The sequence below is a fragment of the Rattus rattus genome, chromosome 8 (genome assembly GCF_011064425.1).
Source record: "Rattus rattus isolate New Zealand chromosome 8, Rrattus_CSIRO_v1, whole genome shotgun sequence".
Lineage (NCBI taxonomy): Eukaryota > Metazoa > Chordata > Mammalia > Rodentia > Muridae > Rattus > Rattus rattus.
This window is the reverse complement of record NC_046161.1, coordinates 18066189-18090870: the sequence shown is the minus strand read 5'-3', so window position 1 is coordinate 18090870 and position 24682 is coordinate 18066189. Positions and strand designations below refer to the sequence as shown.

Genomic DNA, 24682 nt, shown 5'->3' with positions numbered 1-24682 from the left:
CCACCCTCATACCTCACCTAATGCTAGCCTCCTACAAAGGCAACCACCAAATGCCATCATGGCCAGCCTGGGCTACATGAGTCTCTGTCTCAAAAAAAACCAAACACAAAATCTCTAATCCGTGAACAAGGTTTCTGGAGATGTATTCAAACCATAGCAGCTTCCTCCTGTGTTCATGCTGATCCAGACCCATCGCTCCTTCCCGTGCCCATGTGGACCGATCCTCCCTCCCTCCATGTTCTTCCTGTGCCCCATCCACATGACTAACTCACTTCGCCATTCCATGCTCTCCATCCCATCCTGTCCTAGGCCATCGACCGCAACTCTAGCCGGGCCTCCTCTTACCTTGAGGCCTCTTCCTCGGCCCTGCCAGCCCCTCAGCCGAGACACACTGTGCAGAAGGTAGAGGGAACAGTAGGGTGGCTGATCTGATGTCTGCCCCACTGCCCCATGGGAAAGGGGTCCAGCGCTCCTCCCCACATCCAGAGCCCAGCAGGGACTGGAATCCACCCTCATCCCATCCTGCATGGCCTCCCGCTGCTCTGACCCCCAACCAGGCTTCGGGCTGCATCCCCCAAGGGATGCCTTCCTAAGGGGTGTGTGGGTGGGGTGGCTTGTGGCTCTTGGTGACCCTAGCCCTACCCACAGCTGCTGCACGAGGAGCTGGCTCTGCAGTGGGTGGTGAGTGGCAGCGCGGTTCGCGAGCTGGTCCTGCAGCACGCCTGGTTCTTCTTCCAGCTCATGGTGAGGACAGCCCCGTCCTGGGAGACCCTTGAGAAAAAGAGCCTTGGAAACTGCAGCGGGAAACCCTAAGAAATGGCCCTGCCCACAGTCCTCAGTGCACCCGCTGGAGTCAGGACCCCATAAGCCCTCTGTTCTAAAGTTCCGCCCTTTCTGCCAAATCCAGATCACCCTTCTGCTACAACTACTTAGCTCAGAGCCACCCACACCCACTTCCTTGCCTGTAGAACCCCACCTGTGGGCACCAGGTTTCCCTCAAGCCCCATCAGTGTATCTGAAGCTCCTCCCACAGCCCTGAAGCACCGCCCACGTGACAGCCCTGCCCACTTGCCTCACTCCCAGGTAAAAAGTATGGAGCTACACTTGCTCCTGGGCCAGCGCCTGGACACTCCCCGGAAGCTGCGCTTCCCTGGGCGCTTCCTGGATGACATCGCGGCCCTGGTGGCTTCTGTGGGCCTGGAAGTCATCACCCGAGTCCATAAGGTGAGGAGGGCTCGAGGCCTCTTAGAGAAGCATGACCAATGCTGTGGTCAAGAATGCAGCGGGCCGCGTGGATCTGTTCATCCATGTCCTCTTCCTAGAGCACCTATGGTATTCATGACCCTGGCCGAATGTAGAAACATAGCCATAAGTAAAACAGATCAGGTTCTTGCCTTTGCAAAGCAGCTTCTTTAGAGGGAGAACTGGAAGATGAAATGGGTGAGGCCTGGGAGCTCCAGGCAGGAGGAGTGTTGAGCGCAAAGATCCTGAGGCAGGTTCGCAGCTGGGCAGTGAGCATGGCTGGAGTGGAACAATCCAGGGACAAATACAAGTTGGCAAGAACCTGGAGGGTGTGGGGCACATCCTTAGCACAGTACAAGTATACAGTAGGAGCATAATAAATAGATGTTGCATTTCTGAGACCCTGATGATGGTCGAGGCTCTAGGATCACCAATTCCAGTCCCCACAGGGATTAGGCAAGCAGCAGTCATGATCAGAGTGTTCTTAGGGAAGCATTTATTGATCGCCTGCTGTGTGCTTCCATCAGGATCCTTAAATCTTACCAGTCATCCATGAAGAATTAATGTTATCTCCACTTCACTGAGAGGGAAACTGAGGCAGAGCCTGGTGCCATACCACTGGAGAGGAAGAAGCAAAAGGGTTTGAATCCTAGTCACTTTTGTAGAGTTGTATGGAGGCCAGAGAGTAACTGTCTCCTCACACAGAAACAACCATTGCGCTGCTCCGTCCAACCCAGGCCCTGCAGAGGCAGCTCCTAGTTTCTTCCTTCTCGTTTTTTCATTTTGCCTTTTTGAGACAGGGTTTCTCTGTGTAGCCTAGGCTGTCCTGGAGCTTGTTCTGTAGCCCAGGCTGGCCTCAGTCCATCTGCCTTCACCACTGCCCCAGCCCCTGCCTCTGGAGTGTTGGAATTGAAGGCATTGACCACCGTTACCCAGCAACTCTCCTGGATTTTAAAGAGAAATGTCACCTGGAGATTTGATAGGAATATTTCAGATTTGGAAAATCCGGCCCAAGTTACACAATCCCATTGACCTCTTGGCTGGTCCAGAGGTCCCAATCTTGGTGTCCTTGGAGTAGTCCCAGGCACTGACATTAGTGTCACTGGTGATGGCACTACCCATTACATTAGTTCACTCCTTTAGCATGTAGTGAGCACAACTGTGTCTGGATCCATATTCAGGGCAGCCCCAGCCAGGCGTGGCGGTGCACGCCTGTGCTCCCTGCACTTGGAGATCAAGACAAGACAGTCACAAGTCTGAGGATGGCCTGGGCTTTCTATGTAATGTCAACTTGTCACTTGTGTCCCTAAGACTCTTGGACAGCAGCCAGGACAATGTGTTTTCTTCACTGCTTTGCACACAGTAGGTGCTCAATAGATGCTCGTTAAAGGTTTGATGACCGTGTCCAGTCGAGCACATTAATTTGCTGGAAGACATGATAGGCATTTAAACAGAACCGAAGTGTTTCTCTGCACATAAGTAGGCTGTGGGGCTTCCAGAGTTTGGCCCAGGCTCTCCCAGATCAGCCGGGGTTTCAAACAATGAAAGAGGGCTTTTCACCTCCTCTCTAATTTCATTGACCAGAATGTGGTCAACTAGCTCTCAGCTGCAAGGGAGCCTGGGAAATATATTCTGTTGAGCTCTGAAGTCAGGATGTAGAGGGTGAGTTACTCAGCTGTGGGTGGGAGGAGAAAGAGAAATGGATTACGGGGCTGGACGTGACATAGTAGTGCAGGCCTTTGATCCTAGCCCTGGGAGGCAGAGTCAGGTAGATCTCTGAGCGTGAAACCACCCTGGTTTACACAGAGAGTTCTAGAACAGCTAAGGCTGCACAGTGAGAACCTGTGAGGTGAACGTCTTGTGAGCGGGTGGAGGGGAGGACGCAGTCAGGAAGAGGACCTGGATCACAGAGCCAGGGCGTAAGGACCTCATGCAGAGGTGGCCTTGTGAGCCAGGCTGGACACTGTGAATATGGACTGACGGTCCCTGTGTCTCCAGGACATGGAGCTAGCTGAACGCCTCAACGCTAGCTTGGCCTTCTTCCTCAGTGATCTCCTGTCCATAGCGGACCGAGGCTACATCTTCAGCCTGGTACGCGCTCACTACAAGCAGGTAGGTGTGCGTGGCAGAGGGGGTGGGGGCGGGGCGGATGACGTGCCACGGGACCTGTGCGGTGTGAGCACGGTGATGCCGATGCCACCGGGACATTGCCTCCCTTGCAGGTGGCCACTCGGCTCCAGTCTGCCCCCAACCCAGCTGCACTGCTCACACTACGAATGGACTTCACCCGCATCCTGTGTAGCCACGAGCACTACGTGACCCTTAACCTCCCCTGTTGCCCCCTGTCACCTCCAGCCTCCCCCTCCCCCTCGGTGTCCTCCACTACCTCCCAGGTAGGCGCCCTTCCCCCGCCCCAGCCCTCTTCCTTTCACCTTAAGTGACACACCTTCAACCTGTTAGCTCCACCCCTGTTCTATTCTTTGTGGGCTGCTGGCCTGGTGGAGCCTTAACCTTTGACCTTTGACCTCTGAGTCTTCACCCATGTCTTCTCAGAGATTTCCTAGGAAAAATGGCCCCTTCTGGTCCCAAATTCAATTCCTAGACTTGCATTCAATGTGCTGTTTCTCAGCCCTTTGAGTTCTGACTCCACGCCCTCCTACTTCGTGGATGGGTTACCCTGACCTCTCACCTCTGACCTTTGAAGATGTATTAATTTTTATTTTATGTTTATAACTTTCATCACATACGCCTAGTGCCAGTGGAGGTCAGAGAGGGCACTGGATGGTTGTAACCACCATGCGGATACTGGGAAATGAGCCCGGGTCCTCTGGAAGAGCCGCCAGTGCTCTCAACTGCTGAGCCGTCTCATATCTCCAGTTCCTGACCTCTGACCTTTAACCCTATGCCCACCAACATGACTATTGCACTGACATTGTCAGCACACAATAAGTGAGCAGAATAATATCGTGATGACACTGTCGTGAGGTGTTTTCAGTTTACATTCGTGTTTATTTAATGGGAGGCATGTGATGGTGCAGTGGTCAGAACAACTTTCAGGATCCCATCTTCTCCATCCACCACGTGTGCCCTGGGGCTCAAATTCAGGCAGTTAGGCTGGATGAAGGAAGAGAGGCTTTCATGGCTGAGCCCCTGGCCGGCCCCTTCTGAGGCACTTTTAGGAGAGGAAAATGGGAAATACGCAGATTTTGGATCTATGTCTCTCCCATCTCAACCAGTCATCTCCAGTATCTTGATGCTATTTCCATGGTAGCCATGGTGGTGACCTTTCACCTCTGATCCTTGACCTGGGCATCCACTCTACCATCTGCAGAGCTCTACCTTCTCCAGCCAGGCCCCTGACCCGAAGGTGATCAGCATGTTCGAGCTGAGTGGGCCGTTCAGGCAGCAGCATTTCCTGTCCGGACTCCTGCTGACAGAGCTGGCCCTGGCCCTGGATCCAGAAGCTGAGGGGTGAGCACGGGGCCTGGGCATAGCCCAGGGACAGTGGCATGGGCCAGGAGCCATGTCTGCACCATGCTGAGCACCCGTCACTCCACAGGGCATCCCTTCTGCACAAGAAGGCCATTACTGCTGTGCACAACCTGCTGTGCAGCCACGATGTTGACTCCCGCTACGCAGACGCTACCGTGAAGGCCAAGGTGGCCGAGCTGTACCTGCCTCTGCTCTCCCTCGCAAGGGACACCCTGCCACGGCTGCACGGCTTTGCCGGTTAGAGGGCTGGGGAAGATGGGGTTTCATGGCCAGATCATGGGGTGTGTGTTAGCCTTAGGGCGAGCAGCCTAGGCCAGACTCCCCATGGCACCCGCATCAAGCCAGTCTCACCGGGAAAGTGAAGCAGTGTTGGTATCCATTATGCTAGAGAACCACGCATTTAGAGAACTATCCTGATATTGGCAGCCCACGTCCAGAGGCCTCCTGATGACGTGTGTTATTCTCTGAGGGGAAGGTGAGGGCTCAGTGGGAAACAGCAGGCAAGAGAACTATGCTCTCACCCATTCATAGCTGCGAGCGGCCCTGCACAGCTCCCTCCTGGGGACAGCCTAGGGTACTGCTTGTGTGGCAGGACCTGTCAGTTCAGGCCTCTCACTAGTGTTTTCCTGCCTATACTTCTCTCTCTCCTCGGCCTCCAGTGACGATGTATGTTAGCGAGTATAACATGCCTGCTGTTTTCAAATGCTTTCTGTTCTCTGTCCTCTGCCTCATCTGGGCAACAGTCTGTTGGTCTGTGTTTAAACTCACCAACTCTTCAATCAACACAATCTATTTAGTTCTTTGTTTCTTCATTTTCTGTTGTGTGTATGTACGCACATGTGTGTAAAATGCATGTGTGTGTATGTGTGCACACTAGTGTATATGTGTGTGCCTGTGTGTGTATGTATGTGTGCACGCTAGTGTATATGTGTGTGCCTGTGTATGTATGTATGTGTGCATGCTAGTGTATATGTATGTGTATGTATGCACGCTAATGTATATGTGTGCATATGTATGTGTGCGTGTGTGTATATGTGTGTATGTATGCATGCTAGTGTATATGTATGTATGTGTATGTGTGCATACTACTGTATATGTGTGTGTATGTGTGCATGTGTGCACGATAGTGTATATGTGTGCGTGTGTGTGTATGTGTGTGCATGTGTATGTGTATATATGTGCACGATAGTGTATATGTGTGTGCGTGTGTGTGCATGTGTATGTGCCCACATGAATGAGCATGTACACAGGCACACTGCATATGCATATGTATGTGTGCACATTAGTAAATATGTGTGCATGCATACTAGTGTATGTGTGTGCATGTGTATGTGTGCACATGGGTGAGCATGCACATGAGCATGCACACAGGCACACTGCATGTGAAGTCCCAAGGTTGATTGATGGCAGGAGTCAGCCTTGACCACTCTGCACTGGGGCGGGTCCTCTTCAGTCAGACTTGGAGCTTGCTGACAAGGACCTGGCCATCTTGCTCTGACTGGAACTACAAATGTGTTTTCAGTGTATGTCTGGCATTCTGTGAGCGCTGGGCTCCTGAACGCCATTCCTCATGCATACCTGGCAAAGGCTTAGCTATGAGCCACCTCCCAGCCAAAATTCTTAATTTCAGACACTAATTTTTTAACTTGTAAAATGTCCAATTTGATTTAATTTTTTCATACTTTCAATTTTATTTCTTTTATTTTTGTCTTTTTTATATTCTTTCATGAGTATGACTTCTGCCTGTGTGTATGTCCATGTACCATGTGCCGGCCTGGTGCCCACAGAGGCAGAGGATGTGTGGGTGCTGGGAACGGAACACGAGTCCTTGGGAGGAGCATTCTGTGCTCTTCACCACTGAGCCATCTTCCTGCTCACTCACACTCTTCTCTGTGCTACTTGGAATGTCCGTGCCACTTGCCCATTTCTCCCTGTCTCCTCACATGTCTTGTAGCTTTGTGCTTTCCTTGGACATGTATGTATCTGAGAGAACCATGGCTGGAGTGGTGCTGCCCTCCCATGAGGGTGCACTTTTTAGTGTCCGGGCACATGGACATCTCCTATCTCCTCAATCAAGCTGGAACCTGGTGCGGCCAGAATTTCACTTAGGTTCATTCTCTCTTCTGTCTGTCTGGGCAGCCAACTGTGTCATAGCACACACACAGAAAACCAGCACTCAGGAGCCTGAGACACACTCCCAAGCCCTCACTGGGAGATTTTGTTGTTGTTTTTCAAGACGGGGTTTCTCTGTGTAGCCCTGGCTGTCCTGGAGCTCACTCTGTAGACCAGGTGGGCCTTGAACTCAGAGATCTGCCTGCCTCTGCCTCTGCCTCTGCCTCCCAAGGGCTGGAAATAAAGCATGTGCCACTGCTCCTGCCCAAAGTGAGGTGCTCACCAGCGCCTCATTCTTGCCATCTGTTCTGCTCACAGAGGGCTCGGGGCAGCGGTCAAGGCTGGCTTCCATGCTGGACTCAGACACAGAAGGTGAAGGGGACATCGGAGGCACCATCAACCCATCTGTGGCCATGGCCATCGCTGGGGGACCTCTGGCTCCTGGCTCTCGGACCAGCATCTCTCAGGGACCTTCAACAGTAAGTCCAAGGCTCATGCCATAGATACCTTTGAAGGAAGCCCGTGTCCCTGGCTGGGACTGGAGCTCGGTTGCTAGCGTGCTCGCCTGGCGTGCACCGAGTCCTGGGTTCTGTCCCTAGCAGCACGTGGATTGGTACACACGTGTGATCTAAGCCCTGGGGAGGTGGAGGTGGGAGGATCTGAAGTTTAACGTCATCTTCAGACTACGTCAAGAGTTTGACACCAGCCTGTGTCCCAAACAAAACAAAAGAGAAAGGAACGCGTGTCATAAGATACAGTTGGCCACCGTTCCCCTTCTATAAGGAAAATAGAAATGGATTCTGTTCCCTCTCTGCACCCAGGCAGCTCGTTCAGGCTGTCCCCTCTCTGCTGAGTCCAGCCGGACCTTACTGGTGTGTGTGCTGTGGGTCTTGAAAAATGCAGAGCCTGCACTCCTGCAGCGCTGGGCTGCCGACCTGGCCCTGCCCCAGCTGGGACGCCTCCTCGACTTACTCTACCTCTGTCTGGCTGCCTTCGAGTACAAGGTGTGACTGGGCGGGTGAGCCTGGGGTGGGCGAGCGCAGCATTCCTCTAGAGCCCACTGCAGCGGAGCCTAGGGAAGGGGCAGACTGTCTGGACACGGGCTTCTGTGAAATGAGGCTGAAGGGTGGACTGTGTCTATCCTCAGCTCTCGAGTAAGGTGTCACATGACTTCATCACCAGACTGTTGCCCTGGAGATGTGCTCAGTTATAGTGTGTTGGGCTAGCATGTATAAGGTTCATTCCCAGCATAGAAGAGAATGAGAAGCAGCGGTGGGGAGTCCACATAAGCCTCTTGTACCTAGCACTTGGGTGGAGGAGCAGGAGCAGGAGTTCAAGATCATTCTTGGCCACATAGTGAGTTCAAGACCAGCCTGGACTCCTGGAGGCTCTGTCTTAAAAATAAGGAAGTTAGAGAGGGAAGGAAGGAGCAAAGAAAGGCAAGCTACAAGGGAGTCTGGAGGCATGGTTTTTGGCTTTGTGGTTATTGGAGGAAGTGAGGAAGGAAGGGAGGAAGGAAGGAAGGATGTTGGGAAGGGAGGAAGAGAATTTAGAGGTGGTGAGATTTTGGAGAGGAGACTGAGCTGTGCTTCTGGCAAAAGGCCCCGGAGATAGGAATTGCCCAAGGCGGAGGTGGGAGGCCTAGGCTGCCTCGGGTCCCAGCAGAAGGAACACGTCACCCAGTTCTCTGCTTCCCCAGGGGAAAAAAGCCTTCGAGCGGATCAACAGCCTCACGTTCAAGAAGTCCCTGGACATGAAAGCCCGGCTGGAGGAGGCCATCCTGGGCACCATCGGAGCTCGGCAGGAGATGGTGCGGCGGAGCCGGGGTGAGCTGACTGTGGAGAGCCGTGCGGCGGTCCCCGTCTGTAAACCCAGCACTCGGGGGATGGAGGCAGGAAACCAGTTCAGGGCCAGGCCTCAGATGTAGGAGAGAAACAGTTCCTATCTCCCTGTCCTGTACATGGATGCGTGTGCTTCCCGTCTGTCTGCACAAGCTGTTTGTGTAGCTGTGGTTTCTGCTGGGCAACCCTGTCCTTAACTCAGTCCCACCCTGCTTAGCCCTCATGGGGGTCTTCCTGCCGGGTGTGTTTCCTTGTGCTGACTTACGGTTGTCTGTCTCCACCCATCTACGAACGGACATTCGGACATTCGCGCGTGGCAGAGAGAAGTCCATTTGGAAACCAAGAGAATGTTCGCTGGCGTAAGAGCGTCACACACTGGAGACAGACCTCAGACCGCGTGGACAAGTAGGTTGAGTAGTAGATGAGTGTCGCTTGTTGCCACGATGAGCTGCCAGAGTGTCTTAGTCAGGGTCTCAGTGCTGCGGCAGACACCGTGACCAAGGCAGCTCTCATAAGGGAAGCTTCTACACTTGACCCCCAAGAGCATAGGAGACCTCAAAGCCCACCCCCACAGTGACACACTTTCTCCAGCAAGGCCACACTTCCTAATAGCGCCACTCCCCATGGGACAAGCATGCACACATTTGAGTCTATCCACCACACTGAGGCAGCCACTATAAACAAAGAAGGGTTTTCTCACAGGGGTGGTGCCGCAGACCTGTATCTGAGTGCAGATAGCGGGTTCAAGGGCATACAGAGCCACACAGTGAGAACCCATCTCCAGAGGAAAAGAAAAAGAGAGAAAGTTGTCCCACAAAACCTCCCTTAGTCCCTTCGTAGGACACGCTCCTAATAACCAAAGACTGAGGAATAGCTAGTTAGTCCCGACCTCTCTTTTCTCTCTTTAAATGGGTCTAGGGATATCAATCCACAGATCTCACCGCTGAGCCATGCTGCCAGCCCCTCACTGGGGGATTCTAGGCAGGGAAGGATGGAGGGGCTCTACCACTGAGCCACTCCGCCCCTACACGCAAGATCCTTTGGGAACGCACTCTGACCATGACATGTGGGCAAGGAATTCCTTGATTTAGACCGGTTTCTGGAGAGCTGCTCCCTCCAGGGACAGCTGAGGATGGGAGAGCATTCCCCTGTGTCACTGGATCAGACTTGAGTGACGTCACAGGCTCTCCCCTGCCCTCCAGGACCAAGGATGAAGTGGAACATGAAGCTCTGGTGGACGGAAACCTGGCAACGGAGGCCAGCCTGGTGGTTCTGGACATGTTGGAGATCATTGTGCAGGTGCGGCCTGTCCAGTGTCTGTCCTGACCTCCCACTTCCTCATGGAGGCCTAGGATCTCTGACCCCATAATCCCCCAGCTTCCCAGACCCCGTTCCATCCCTAGTCTCTTAACGCATGAATTTCTAACACATGAAGACAGTGATGCTGTCAGAGGCCCGTGAGAGCATCCTGGGTGCCGTGCTGAAAGTTGTCCTCTACAGTCTTGGGAGCGCCCAGAGTGCCCTCTTCCTACAGCATGGCCTGGCCACCCAGCGGGCACTGGTCTCCAAGGTGAGCACTCCTAAACTACAGCCATGGTTCACAGAGATGACGGTAGCTCATTTATTGAGCACCTACTATGTGCTGGACAGGGTCATGACACAAGGGCACCACAGCTGCAGTTCTGAGCTGAGACGTGAGCATGGCATGGTGGCTCACACCTGTCACTGCAGCCCTTGGGAAGTGGAGGCAAGAGGACCTGAAGTTTCAGGACTTCCTTGTACATAGCAAGTGTAAGGCCAGCCCAGACTGCCTAGGATACTGTTGCGAAATAAGAACAACCAAAAAGGAAAAAAGAAAACTCTTGCAAAAATATAAACAGTGACCTGGCTTTGGGAGGTAGAACCAGGAGTTCAGGGACAGTCCTGGCTCTACAGGGGGTGTAAACGGCAGCCTAAGCCACATAAAAGACCGTCTCAAAAAGCAGGATGAGATGGGCCAGCAAGGTCGCACGGCAGGTAAAGGCATGCAAGTCTGACAACCCGAGACCTGGCAGCCACAGTAGAAGAGAACTTATTCTCAAAAGCTGTCCTCTGACCTCTACAGACAGGTGGTGGCATAAAAGCACAAGGGGAGAACTCTGGAGGAAGTCACCCAGTGTCACCTCCTGGCTGTCACATGCACGTGACATACACCCATACACATTCTCTCTCTCTCTCCCCCCTCCCCCCCTCTCCCCCCCCCACACACAAATAATTAATTAAAATGAAACTATAGACCATAGGTCAAAATGGCCAAGTCACTTGACAGGGTCAAAGCAAGGGCCTAAACCCAAATCTTACCATTGGCCAAAAGTGTGGCAGCCTGCCCCGCCCGGGCTCCATCTGGGAGCTGCTAGACCCTCCCACCTAGGAGGACTGAACGGCATCTTTCTGGGTCCTGGGGACAGTTTCCGGAGCTGCTTTTCGAGGAAGACACGGAGCTTTGTGCCGACCTCTGCCTGAGGCTTCTGCGACACTGTGGCAGCCGCATCAGCACCATCCGCACGCACGCCAGCGCCTCGCTCTACCTGCTTATGCGCCAGAACTTCGAAATTGGCCATGTATGGGGGGCACCGTCCCCACAAAGCCCATCCAGGACTCCAGTTTCGGGGGCAGGGTGGAGCATTGCCACAGGATGGAGGGGTGATCAGCATGTATCACCCAGTGTCACAGGCCAGGAGGAGGGATCCGAATGTGGGGAGCGTGGATGGGCAGAGGTAGCCACTTATGGCAGCTGAGAGGTCAGCAGGTCTAAAGGATCCTGGTGTGAGCCTGAGCCCTGAGGCTCTCAGGGCAACGCTACCTCCCTGTTCCATCAGAACTTTGCCCGTGTGAAGATGCTGGTGACCATGTCCCTGTCGTCTCTCGTGGGGACAACTCAGAACTTTAGCGAAGAGCATTTGAGAAGATCCCTCAAAACCATTCTGACCTACGCAGAGGAGGACCTAGGGCTGAGGGACAGCACCTTCGCTGAGCAGGTGATGCCAATGGTGGCCTCCCCCGCCGTGGACAGTGTGTGGCTCGCCTTGTGTCCTTTTGTTTGTCTGTTTATTCTATTTATTGGCATTTGTATTTAAAACTGGTATTATGGGGCAAGGTCTCACGCTGTAGCCCAGGTGGGCCACAGACTCACAGCAATCCTCCTGTCTCTGTTACCTGAGTGCTGGGATTCTATGGAAGATCCACCAAGACAAGCCTAAGTGTGTGTGTGTGTGTGTGTGTGTGTGTGTGTGTGTGTGTGTGTGTGTGTGTGTGTGTGTGTGTGTTTGAGATAAGTTTTCTCCCTCCCCTTCTCTTCCCATGACCCCCAAGTCAAGGAGGCCTAGATCCCATTATGTAGCTGAGGCTGGCCTTGAACCTGTGACTCTCCTGCCCCTGTCTTCCATGTTCTGAGTAACTGGAATCTCCATCCCTCCAACTTCTTTGTCTTCTTGTGGACGTCTCAATCTTAGCCAAGGCTGACCTGGAACTCATTCTGTGGCAGTGATCCTCCCCAGAGTTGGTACTGCATGGAGTGCTTGTGTGTACATCCAGCCTGTTGCTCTCCTGGCAACACAGTCACTGTGCCTATGCATGTGTACTTGTATGCACATGCATGTGGAGGGCAGAGGTCAACTGGGTGTCTTCCTCGGTCTCTTGCCACCTTTTTTGTTGTGGCAGTGGGGCTTGTTTTTTTCAGATAAGTCCTTCTATGTACCTCTGGCTGTCTAGCTGTCTTGAATCTTACTATATAGACCAGGCTATCCCCAAACTCACACAGATGGGCTTTCATCTTCCCGGGTGCTGTGGTTAAAGCATGTGCAGTTCTACTGGACCTGGAGCTCACTGGCACAGCTAGTCTGTCTGCCCAATGGTACCCACCCCGCCTTCCCCGCCCCCAACACTAGGATTGTAGCCAAGCCTCACCACGCTTGGCTTTTTGCTTGGGGACTAGGGATCAAGCTCAGGTCATTAGGCTGGCACAGGAAGCACTTTGCCCACTGAGCCGTCTCCCCAGGCCCTCTCCCCCATCCAGCCCTGACCCCGTTGCCCTTGCTGACCCTGGGCATCCCCGTCCTGTAGGTTCAGGACCTCATGTTCAACCTGCACATGATCCTGACAGACACTGTGAAGATGAAGGAGCACCAGGAGGACCCCGAGATGCTCATGGATCTCATGTACAGGTGAGGGCCAGAGCCAGGCCGAGGCGGGCAGGGAGAGCGGGCGAGCACAGAGGCTGAGGGGCACAGGAGAACAGACAGAGACGCACATGCATGCACTAGAGCGCACGCCCAGGGCAGTCAACTTCTAAGGAGAAAAGCTTGGTCCAGGAAGTTGGCTCAGTAAAGATCCAGGCCTGCCACCAAGGCTGAGGCCCTGAGTTCCAGCCCCAGGGCCCACATGGCGGAAGGAGAGAGCCAAACCCCTCAGGTTGTCTTCACACCTCCATACATGCACTATAACAGCACATACGTGCCCTCCTCTCCACACATATGTTCTACATACACGGGAGATAAAACAAGTGTTAAACAGGACCAGAGAGAGGGGTGGGGGGAGGGAATGGGACACAAGCTCATGGTCCTGGAGGTTTTGATCTGTAGCAGTAGGCCTGTAGCTGCTTTGGGCCTGTGAGTGGGCTCCACACTGCTGCAGGAGCTTGTGGTCCACAGAAGCCACTCAGCTCATGGTGAGGAGGCTAGGAGGCAGGAAGAGGTGGTCCCACAGTGAGTGGAAGTGAAGAAAATAGGGAAATGAGTAGTGCCCATGACTCTGACGCAGCTGTGCATCTGTAACAGTTCATCTCTAACAGTGCTGAGAAGCCCTGCTGAGTGCTGGCCACCCCAGCACTCGGGCGCTGGGAGCAGGAGGAGGAGAGGTTTAAGGTCATTCTTGGCTACATCGGGAGTTGGGGAGGGTTCCAGTTTGTTTTTGTTTGTTTGCTTGTTTGTTTTGTTTTTAATTTTGTAGATGGGGTTTCTCAGTGTAGCTTTGGCTGTCCTGGAGCTCACTCTGTAGACCAGGTTAGCCTTGAACTCAGAGATCAGCCTGCCTCTGCCTCCTGAGTGCCGGGATTAAAGGTGTACAGTACCAAGCCGGCTTTCTACTGCTGTGACAGACACTATGAAGAGATTTGGGGAGAAAAGGTTTATGTGGTGCTTATGTCCCAATCACATTATCACAGAGGAAGGAAGTCAGGGCAAGAACCGAAACAGTGGCCAAGGAGGAGCACTGCTTACTGGCTTGCCCAGACCACCTGCCCAGGGGGGTCGTCACTCAGAGTGGGCTGGGCTGTCAGCCATTAATTAGGACAGCACCCCAAAGACTTGCCTACAGATGTTAGGGCTTGTTAGATGGACAGACAGGTAAATGGGTGCAGGGGAGGGTCGAGGCTGGACAAACAGAGACAGGTGCTCACCCCCCTGCTGTCCTGGACTCCAGAATTGCCCGGGGCTACCAAGGCTCTCCAGACCTGCGGCTGACATGGCTGCAGAACATGGCCAGCAAACATGCAGAGCTGGGCAATCATGCAGAGGCCGCCCAGTGCATGGTCCACGCCGCTGCCCTGGTGGCCGAATACCTGGCCCTCCTCGAGGACAGTCGCCACCTGCCTGTGGGCTGTGTGTCCTTCCAGGTGAGTACTCAGGGTGCGTGGGAGGTAGAGGAAGGCCCATCTGGGTGAAAGGTGGCTCTGATGCCACCTCCTCTGCTTCCCAGAATGTCTCGTCCAATGTGCTGGAGGAATCTGCCATCTCTGATGACATCCTGTCGCCTGACGAGGAGGGCTTCTGCTCTGGGAAGAACTTTACGGACCTGGGTCTGGTGGGGCTGCTGGAGCAGGCAGCCGCCTACTTCACCATGGTGAGGGCCAGGGCTTCAGGACACAAGCTAGGACAATGTGGCACTGACAGACAGCTCGCCAAACACTTTCCCGGCCAGGGATTCAGAGTGGGGAGTAAGAGGCAGGCATGCAGTGCATTTGGGACACTGAGGCAGTAGGATTGGAGTCTGTTCTCCCCCAAACAGAACAAAATTCCCCTGGGCCAGGGCAGGGGCTGGAGCCAGGGCTAGGGCTTGGCCCGGGCTGGCATGCCCTGGGTTCTGTCCCCAGCCCCCCATAAACCAAGCATGATGTTGCACACCTATGATCCTAGCACTCACTAGGTAGAGGCAGGAGGATAAGTTCCAGGACTCCACTACATAGCAAGTTCTAGGCCACTCTGGGTTATTGGGAGTCCCTGTCAAAAGAAAGAGGGAAGGAGGACATTCAAAGGAAAGAAAAGAAACAAAGTGAGAAGAAAAACTGAAAGCCGGGCTTTTGCTCAACAGCAGTGGTATGCAGGATGCTCGCCTAACATGGAGCTCAGTCCCATAGGCAGGATGCTTGCCTAACATGGAGCTCAGTGCCCAGCACCACCATGGGGTGGGCTAGAGGTCAGAAACCGTCAACCTGTGGGTGCCTTGAAAATGTGGGGCTAGGAGATGGCTCAATTGCTAATATGCTTGTCAGTCAAGCATGAGTTTGGGTCCCCAGAAAAAGCCGTGCATGACAGTGGAAGCACTGGGAGACAGTGAGGATTCCGAGGGCTTGCTGGCCGGCTAGTCTCCCTCAAATGGCAAGCTTTAAGCTCAGTGAGGGACCCTGTTCGGAAAATAAGGTGGAGTGCAGCAGAGGAAGACACCAGAGCCCAACCTCTGGCCTCCACATACCCTTGCCGTTGAGCTGAAGCCCAGGTTTTGTTTTTTCTTCTCTGTATGCACATCCCCCCAAAGAGCCGGGGTGTGGCTGAGCTGGGAGAGCAGTGGCCTAGCAGGCATAAGCCCTAGGTTCCATCCTCGTACTTCATGAACCCGGCACAGTGGTACACACCTCTGCCCACACTCAGGAGGTAGAGGCAGGAGGATCAGAAGTTCAAGGTCAGCCTGGGCTCACAGAACCAACCTGTTCAAAATGAGAGGAAAGCAGAGAACTGGGGCCTCAGAACCACTGCCGCCTTTCTCTTCATAACCCCTCTCAAGTGGGCCTGTGTGCTTTCTTCCTTTCTCTGTTCTTTCTTCTTTCTTTCTTTCTTTCTTTCTTCCTCTCTTTCTTTCTTCCTCTCTTTCTTTCTTTCTTTCTTTCTTCCTTCTTTCTTTCTTCCTCTCTTTCTTTCTTCCTCTCTTTCTTTCTTTCTTTCTTTCTTTCTTTCTTTCTGTTCTAGGACTTTCAAGGGCACATAAAAGAAGACAGGATTTTGTTTCTGTTTGCTTTTTCCAGCCTTACTCTAGCTATGAAGCCAGCCTCCGGCCTCACTACTGGGCCTTCTTGGACAGTTACTGTTTCTGGGAATGCTGTCTTGGCCAGTTAAGACGAGCTGGGGTCAGCCCAGTGGAGCACCAGGTTAGCCAGGGGCAGCTCTGGGTTCCATCCCAGTGCCACATAACCTGTGTGAGGTGGTTCACACCTGACATCCCAGTCACTTGGGAGTTTGAGGAAGGCTCAGGAGTCCAGGTCATCCTGAGGCTGAGTAGTGAGTTTGAGACCAGCCTGGGCTACATGAGACCCTGTCTCAAACGGAAGGGCAAAGCAACGCAGCACAGTGACCCAGCACTTGCCTGGAGGGGCTCCATCCTACAGAAAAACAAAGTATCAGAGGGGCTACATCCTACAGAAAAACAAAGTATCAAATCCGAGGCCTCAAACAAACCCAACGCCCATGCTTAACAAGACTGGGAAGATCCCCTTTCTTGACAAAATCTTAGAAGCTCCAGCTTCCTGCAGATCCCAGCTCTTGGCCCTGAGCCCCACAGGTGCCTTCCCACACCACCTCTGAAAGCCTTCGGAAACTGGGCACACTGGCACTGCCCACAGAGGCGGGGGCAGGACAGCGCTTAGCAGTAGAGCACATGGGGTAGCGTGTGGGGTGACGGATGGATGCACACACTTATTTGTCTTTCCTTTTAAAATTTTTATTTATTTATGTGGGGGTGGGGTATGCAGTGTGCCTTGGCTCACTATAAAGGTCAGAGACAACATGCCCAAATTGGTCCCCTACCCCCTCACCATGTGGGCTCTGGGAATCAAACTCAGGTCATCAGGCTTGGTGAGCATCCTTACCCACTGAGCCATGCTGTGCTGTGTACAATTTTCAGGTCCCAGTCAAACTGAGTGGGAAGTATAAAATCTGGCCGTGTGTCTTGTTGGGGAGGGGTGCTTTTCAAGTTTTTGTACCAGGTTTTCATGCCAACCCATAATGCACTTTGAGTATATCTCCTTCTCCCATTTTTTCCCCCTTTTCATTTTTGAGAGAAAGGCTTACAATAGCCCAGGCATTCCTCAGGCCCCCTATACAGTGGAGGATGGCCTTGAACTCTCGGTCCTCCACCTTCAGACCACAGGGCTTGCAGGCTTGGCCACCAGACATGGTACTTGCCTTCCTTTTTTTTTTTTTTTTTTTTGGTTCTTTTTTTCGGAGCTGGGGACCGAACCCAGGGCCTTGTGCTTCCTAGGCAAGCGCTCTACCACTGAGCTAAATCCCCAACCCCTGCACTTGCCTTCTTATCCTCTTCCCCCAATATGCACAGCCTCCCCCATTGTCAACACCCAGCGCTGGCTTGTATGTTGGTTCCAATCGATAAAGCTCCATGGACAGACACAATATTGCCCCACCCCCATCCCCACGCAGTCCAGAGTTCAAAGCCAGGATCAGTCTGGGTTCTATACATAGTCTGAAGGCTTTAGCCCACATGCCGCAACACATTGTCCAGAGGCCACTTCCTCAGTCTCTCAATCTGAAAAAGCCTCAAGCAGGAAAATCAGTTACCATTTTTCCTCCTTCCTGGGATTAAAACTACTCCTCCTCTTCCTCCTCCTCTCCCTCTTCTTCCTCTTCCTCCTCCCCTCCCCCTCCTCAGTGTAGTGGTTGGATAGAACCCAGGGTTTTTTGCATGCTGCCAAAGTACTCTACAAACGTGTGTGTGTGTGTGTGTGTGTGTGTGTGTGTATGTGTATGGTGTTGTGTGTATGGTGTATGTGTGTGTGTGTGTGTGTGTGTGTGTGGTATGTGTGTATGGTGTGTGTGTGGTATGTATGTATGGTGTATGTGTGGTGTTTGTGTGTGTATGTGTGTGCACGAGAATGTGTGTGTGTGTGTGTGTGGTGTGTATGGTATGTGGTGTGTGTGGTATGTGTGTATGGTGTGTGTGTGTGGTATTTGTGTTGGTGTGTGTGTGCAGTGTTTGTGTGTGTGTGTGTGGTGTGGTGTGTGTGTGCGGTGTGTGTGTGTGTGTGTGTGTATGTGTGTGTGGTGTGTGTGTGTATGTGTGTGTGTATGTGTGTGTGTGGTGTGTGTGTATGGTGTGTGTATGGTGTGTGTGGTGTGTGTGTGTATGGTGTGTGTGTGTATAGTGTGGTGTGTGTGTATGGTGTGTGTGCCTGTGTGCACGCACATGCATGTGTGTGCAGTGTGGTCAGAGGACAAGCTGCAGGAGTCAGTCCTCTCCTTCTACCATGTGGATTCCCGGGATTGAACTTAGGTCCTCAGGCTTAGTGGCAAGCGCCTTTTTCTGAGGCCCTACTTTCCTTTCTGTTGCTGTGATAAACACCAGGACCAAAAACAGCCTGGGGTGGAAAGGGTTTATTTTACCTTAAACTTCCAGGGAACAGCCTATCTCTGAGGGACCTCAGACAGGAACCTGGAACTGGGAGCTACTACGTTGACTAAACCATAGCTCACTGCTTCCTACATCAGACGGGAATCACAAAAAAATGTCCTAAGGAGGTGTTTTCTCAACCCAAAGTTCCTTCTCAGATTACCTTAGCTTGTGTCAAACCTAAGCAGCCCACCACGGTGCCTTGAACATCTCTTATTTACGACAGTCTCAGTACATGGATCGATCGATTATCTATCTATCTATCTATCTATCTATCTATCTATCTACCCTACATATCTTCTTTCTTTCCTTCTTTCTTTCTTTCTTTCTTTCTTTCTTCCTTTCTTTCCTTCTGTTGTTGGGGGTTTGGGAGACGTCTCTCTACATAGCCCTGTCTGTCCTGGAACTCCCTTTGTAGGCCAGGCTTCAAACTCAGAGGTCTGCCTGCCTCTGCCTCCCCAAATACTGGGATTAAAGGCGTGTGCCACCACAGCCCAGCTGAAATATTTTTAATTAAAAAATGATTTATTTTTGGGTTGGGGATTTAGCTCAGTGGTAGAGTGCTCACCTAGCAAGCACAAGGCCCTGGGTTCGGTCCCCAGCTCCGAAAAAAAGAAAAAAAAAAGATTTATTTTTACTTTACGTGTTTGAGTGGTTGCATGATGTATGTGTGGGAACCATCTATGTGCCTGGTACCTGTGGAGGTCAGAAGAGGGTACTGGATTCCCTGTAATGGAGTTATAGATGGTTGTGAGCCACCATGTGGGTGCTAGGAACCAAGCCCAGGTCCTCTGCAAGAGAAGCCAGTGCCCTTAACCACTGAGCCACCTCTCCACTCCTGGCTTTTTATTTTTTCTTTTCTTTTTTTTTTAAGATTTATTTTATGTATATGCGTGCACTGTCACTGTCTTCAGACACACCAGAAGAGGGCATCAGATCCATTACAGATGGTTGTGAGCCACCATGTGGTTGCTGGGAATTGAACTCAGGACCTCTGGAAGAGCAGTCAGTGCTCTTTTTTTTTTTTTTTTTTTTTTTTTTCCTTTTCTTTTTTTCGGAGCTGGGGACCGAACCCAGGGCCTTGCGCTTGTTAGGCAAGTGCTCTACCACTGAGCTAAATCCCCAACCCCCGAAGTCAGTGCTCTTAACCACTGAGCCATCTCTCTCCAACCGTATTTTTTATTTTCTTAAAACTAACTGTGTGGGAGGTGATGTAGCTCAGTGGCGGAGCCTCTTCCACAGTCTTAACCACCACAAACCTGGCCTCTCTTCCCACCTAGGAGGAGCTAGTGCAGAAGCCACAGCTCTTGGGCCTTAGTAGATGTTTGGGAGAAAGTGTGGAGGCCCCAGTGGGGTTCCTAACGAAGAAGACATGTCCTTTCTGGGGTAGGGGTTGTCAGGGTATTGGGAGATGGTGGGGAGGGGCAACCTGGGGTTCAGGGTAGCACAGAATGTTTGGGGGCTCCTTACTCACTTCTCCTATTCCCCAGGGGGGTCTGTATGAAGCAGTGAACGAGGTCTACAAAAACCTCATCCCCATCCTTGAAGCCCACCGAGACTACAAGAAGCTGGCCGCAGTGCATGGGAAGCTACAAGAGGCCTTCACCAAGATCATGCACCAGGTGGGCCTAGGCCCTGCTGGGTCGGGATAGGCGCTCTCCAGCCCCCCCACCCCCACCCCCGCTCCCCTAATCTTGTCTCCTCTTCCCACAGAGCTCTGGCTGGGAGGTGAGTCTGAGGGAATCCTGATCCCTGGTGAACGGTGGTCAACAAACACTAGGGGGCGCCAGAACGGCATGGCACCCCTCCGCAGGGGCCTGGGCTCAGTGGGTGATGACGCACAGCCCCCTACTTACTCCCTTCCCCCAAGTCCCCCCCATCTCAAGGGCACTGTGAGTCACCCAGCTGGGAGCTCTCCAGAGACACCCCTCCCTCCCTCGGGTAGGACTAGCTCAGTCACCACCAGGGCTGGGGGTGGGGGAGGAGTGGGGCTAGCTCTCCCCCTGTCTGATGCTTTTCCTCTGTCACTGTCTTAGGGCTCCCTCGCTTTCTCTCCATCCCAGTCTCCCCAACTCCCGGCTCTGCCTGCCCGGGACAACTGCTCCTCATCTCTGTTAGGGTGCTCCCCACCAATCCCTCCTTCTCCTTTCTATTTTTAGGCATCTCTCAGTTGAGGGAGAATTTTCTGGCCAAAGATGGCAGGAACCCAGAGCCCTAGGCAGGCTGGGTGGGGGCAAGTGGGTAGGTCCCCGCCTCTCCTGCATCCTAGGTCTCCCTCTCCCTCTATAGAATGATTCTCATAGGGTGGTATAAGCAGGACCCTGGGGGGTACCTCTGACCCCAGACCTCTGACCTCTGACCTCTCCAATGACTGCATCTCTCTCTCTCTACCATCCCTCCGTTCTTGTGTCTGGCCACACAACGTCTGCCCCACCCTATCTGGATCGGCCTTGGTGAGTGAACTTGGAATGATCCCACCTCCTTCCCCATGGGTTGGGGGATGGTTTCTAGGGGTGAAAGGTCTTCCTTCCATATATGGGGCTATTAGCAAAGAGGAGAATGTTCTAGAACTAGAGCCCAGCATCCCAGGACAGGAGGCTGGTCAGTCACAGAGCACCTGCTGGACCTGGGTGCCATGGGTACCGAGGTACAAGCGAGCAACTCCGCCCAAATTTGGTATTGGAGCGCTGCTGATGAGTCAGCAGACGCTACAGAAACTCAAGTTTATGTTAAGCAAGGATGCTGATAGAAGACTGGCGGAGTTCAGAGGCTGAGACAGGAGGATAGCCTAGTCTACATAGTGAGTTCCAGGTCAGCCAGGGTTATGGAGAGAGATCCTATCTCAAATAAATAAACAAACAAACATTTTTTAAGTAAAAAAAATAAGTGGCTGTGGTCTTGGCACGGCCATAGGGCCCCAAGCTAATGCCTTGCAGAGAGGAGCTGGGGTGTTAGGTGTTAGGGGGTAGCCATGGAGTGCTTACCTAACATGTGGGTGGCTCTGGGTTCCCCTGTCATGTTCGTCTGTCTCACTGTCTCTGAGATCTCCGACAGGCTCCTGAGGTTCTTGGGATGCCCCACCCCAATCTTCTTTCCCTCTGTATCCCACCCTGAGTGTGTCTGGGGCAGAGGCCATCTGCAGAGATGCTCCCTGCCAACACCACTGGCCTCTCTCAGCCCAGCGTGTGTTTGGGACATACTTCCGAGTGGGCTTCTATGGTGCACGATTTGGTGACCTGGATGAACAAGAGTTTGTGTACAAGGAACCGTCGATCACAAAGCTGGCAGAGATCTCACACCGGCTAGAGGCACGTCCTGGCACTGGGAGGTGGGACAGGCCATGCGGGTTACAGTGGGGGCTGCCCTAACCGACCACGAGTCAACCCTGTGTCTCTAGGAGTTCTATACGGAGCGGTTCGGGGATGATGTGGTGGAGATCATCAAAGATTCCAACCCAGTAGATAAGCTCAAGCTGGACCCACAGAAGGTGAGAGACACTGTGCAGACCCTGTGTGCAGGGTGGGGCAAGTCCTGATTCTCGGGAGGGTCCTGTACATCCAGTTCCAGGAAAGATCTGGACCTGTAGGTCCAAAGCCTTTAGACCTGAAGGGCCTGGGCCTCTGGCTGGAGCGGTGTCAGGTGGACACCCACTCCCAGCCTCATGCATGGACCCGGTACTCCAGGCCTACATCCAGATAACGTACGTGGAGCCGCACTTTGACACTTACGAGCTCAAGGACCGGGTGACCTACTTTGACCGAAACTATGGGCTTCGGGCCTTCCTCTTCTGCACACCCTTCACGCCGGATGGGCGCGCGCACGGAGAGTTGGCAGAGCAGCACAAACGCAAGACGCTGCTGAGCACAGAGCACGCCTTTCCCTACATCAAGACACGCATCCGGGTGTGCCACCGTGAGGAGGTGGGGCCCCAGACCTGGGCAAGGGTAGTGGGGAGGGCTTCACGTGTGGGAGGGGAGGAGATGATTGGGGGGCTCGAGGTCCAGTCCAGGGGGAGACTTTTCCAGGGAGGAAAAGGCAAAGAAGCCTCACACACAGTGCAGGGACTCTGGATTCAGGAAGAGAGAGAGGGGGACTTAGCAGAATGGGCTTGGGAAATAAAAGGACCCCAGGCTGAGGCTCCAGATGCAAACCTCTACCACCAGGCCTGGAGAAGTGTGGAAATCTCAACTGTAGAGGCCCTAGGCTCAAGGGCAAACAGCTAGTGAACCAGACCAGAAACCCCAACTAGGTCGAGACCCACCAGGTAGCACAAATCCCCCAGCACTGTTCACAGCCTGGGACCTTCCCGGCCCCACAGTTTCAGCTCTTTTGGGCTGGCTTGGAATAGGACGTTGCAAGCCCCAGCATGTGCACCCAGACATGCAGACAGTAGTACTCACAGTACACACCCCACTGACCCCCACAGACAGTGCTGACACCAGTGGAGGTGGCCATTGAAGACATGCAGAAGAAGACACGGGAGCTGGCCTTTGCCACCGAGCAGGATCCTCCAGATGCCAAGATGCTGCAGATGGTTCTGCAGGGCTCCGTGGGACCCACTGTAAACCAGGCATGGCTGGCATTGCGGGGGCGGGGGCGGGGGCGGGAATGCTGGCCACCATGGGCCTCCAGTTGCCCTCATGAATCTTCTCACCCAGTAGGGTCCCTTGGAAGTAGCCCAGGTATTTTTGTCAGAGATCCCAGAAGATCCCAAGCTCTTCCGACATCACAACAAACTACGGCTCTGCTTCAAGGATTTCTGCAAAAAGTACACTGGCTCTTATAACCCTGCCACCCTGACTCTCCTGTGCCCATCCTGACTCTATGTTTAAATTCACCGTCCCTGTTGTGGGTCTGTGCATGATTGCCTCCAGACCCCTCACATGCATACCCTGAAGGAGTCCCCGGCCCCTCTTCTTGCTCTCTCTTGAGTGCCAGTCTCCAGTAGCCTCCTCTTCACCCCTCAGGTGTGAGGATGCACTAAGAAAGAACAAGGCCCTGATTGGACCAGACCAGAAGGAGTACCACCGGGAACTGGAACGCCACTACAGCCGCCTCCGGGAGGCACTGCAGCCTCTGCTCACGCAGCGTCTGCCCCAGCTGTTGGCACCAAGTTCCACCAGCCTCAGGTGCCCACCGTGGGGGCTGCCACACACACACATACATGTGCACTGTGTGTGGTGTCCGAACTGGGTCACGACATTTCATCTATCCTGGTTTTCGGTTATTGCATTTGGTTTAGTGGGGTGGGGCATGTACGGGTCAGTGCATGGAGATCACAAGACAGATTGCAGCCACAGTTCCTTCCACTAAGTAGGTCCCAGGGATTGAACTCAGGTCAAGGCTTGGTAGCAAGTACCTTGACCCACTGAACCATCCTGTCTACTCTCCCCACCCACTCCTGATAGAAACAGACTCCTAGGCTATACACGGGGTTAGTGCCCTGCCACTGAGCCATGTACCCAGCTTTCGGCTGGCCGTCTGAGACTCAGTTTCCACACCTATGAAATAGACGTGATTCCAGCACACTGTGAACCTTCTGGTGGTGGAAAGTAATACAAGTGACTAAAGGTGCTTGCAGCCAAGCTCCAATACCTGGGTTTGAGTCCCCTGAAACAAAAGGTAGAAGGAAAGAACCAGTTCTATTAAGTTATCTTCTGACATCTACGTTTGTGTGCGTGCATGCACACGCGCACGCACACACACACACACACACAGAGAGAGAGAGAGAGAGAGAGAGAGAGAGAGAGAGAGAGAGAGAGAGAGAACAGAAAAAGAGTCTACCCTTCTTGGATGGGATGGGATGTGTGCTGCTAGATGAGGAAGTGGGAAGATTGGAGCTGGGGGTCCTGCAGTCCTGCTAACCTGCCTTCTGCCTCCAGGAACTCCATCAACAGATCAAGTTTCCGGAAGACTGATCTCTGATGAAACACAGCTAAAAGCCACACCCAGAAGACCAGCACCTACACCTCAGCTGCCTGTGCCTTTCTGGAGTCACACCTGCTCCCTCATCCATGGGGTGACCACAAAGTCCTTGGAGCTGGGCCCTCTGTCTGTCTGCACTGATGGATTTCTAAGCTTTGTTTTTATTTGTTTGTTTTTTAATTTAAAGTGAGTTTTATATACAACCTGTGTGGTGTGCTGACAGTTGACACGGTTCCTGCCCTGGGGGTGTTGATGTTCATTCAGTCAGAGAAGAGAACACACACACACAATGTAACATGTCCATGGGAAAGAGTGCTCTGTGTGTGTGTGTGTGTGTGTGTGTGTGTGTGTGTGCGTGTGTGCTTGTGGTCACGTGTGTACACCTGTGGTGAGGGCTTGCATGAGTGCATTTTTCTGTCTCT

The 24682-nt window shown here is 53.0% G+C and overlaps 1 protein-coding gene across 4 annotated transcripts in view; it reads left to right on the top strand.

The window, feature by feature from the left end:
• The window catches only part of Dock6 (dedicator of cytokinesis 6), a 51788-nt gene extending 27325 nt beyond the window's left edge, over positions 1–24463 (top strand). For 2 of the 4 annotated variants that reach the window (XM_032909701.1, XM_032909700.1), the window contains 26 exons: positions 649–744; positions 1084–1224; positions 3241–3354; positions 3465–3635; positions 4574–4713; positions 4802–4971; positions 7165–7325; positions 7668–7850; positions 8546–8672; positions 9008–9092; positions 9890–9986; positions 10123–10257; positions 11135–11287; positions 11546–11704; positions 12789–12889; positions 14145–14337; positions 14421–14564; positions 19826–19957; positions 20049–20063; positions 21518–21643; positions 21733–21822; positions 22019–22255; positions 22762–22905; positions 22997–23103; positions 23303–23464; positions 24218–24463. In XM_032909701.1, the coding sequence (XP_032765592.1) occupies positions 649–744; positions 1084–1224; positions 3241–3354; positions 3465–3635; positions 4574–4713; positions 4802–4971; positions 7165–7325; positions 7668–7850; positions 8546–8672; positions 9008–9092; positions 9890–9986; positions 10123–10257; positions 11135–11287; positions 11546–11704; positions 12789–12889; positions 14145–14337; positions 14421–14564; positions 19826–19957; positions 20049–20063; positions 21518–21643; positions 21733–21822; positions 22019–22255; positions 22762–22905; positions 22997–23103; positions 23303–23464; positions 24218–24260 (3426 nt within the window). In that variant the 3' untranslated portion in view covers positions 24261–24463. Of the gene's footprint in view, positions 1–309; positions 403–648; positions 745–1083; positions 1225–3240; positions 3355–3464; positions 3636–4573; positions 4714–4801; positions 4972–7164; positions 7326–7667; positions 7851–8545; positions 8673–9007; positions 9093–9889; positions 9987–10122; positions 10258–11134; positions 11288–11545; positions 11705–12788; positions 12890–14144; positions 14338–14420; positions 14565–19825; positions 19958–20048; positions 20064–21512; positions 21644–21732; positions 21823–22018; positions 22256–22761; positions 22906–22996; positions 23104–23302; positions 23465–24217 lie in introns of those variants that run through there. The other 2 variants (XM_032909699.1, XM_032909702.1) reach the window with 2 other exon arrangements.
• Positions 24464–24682: the final 219 nt, after the last annotated feature.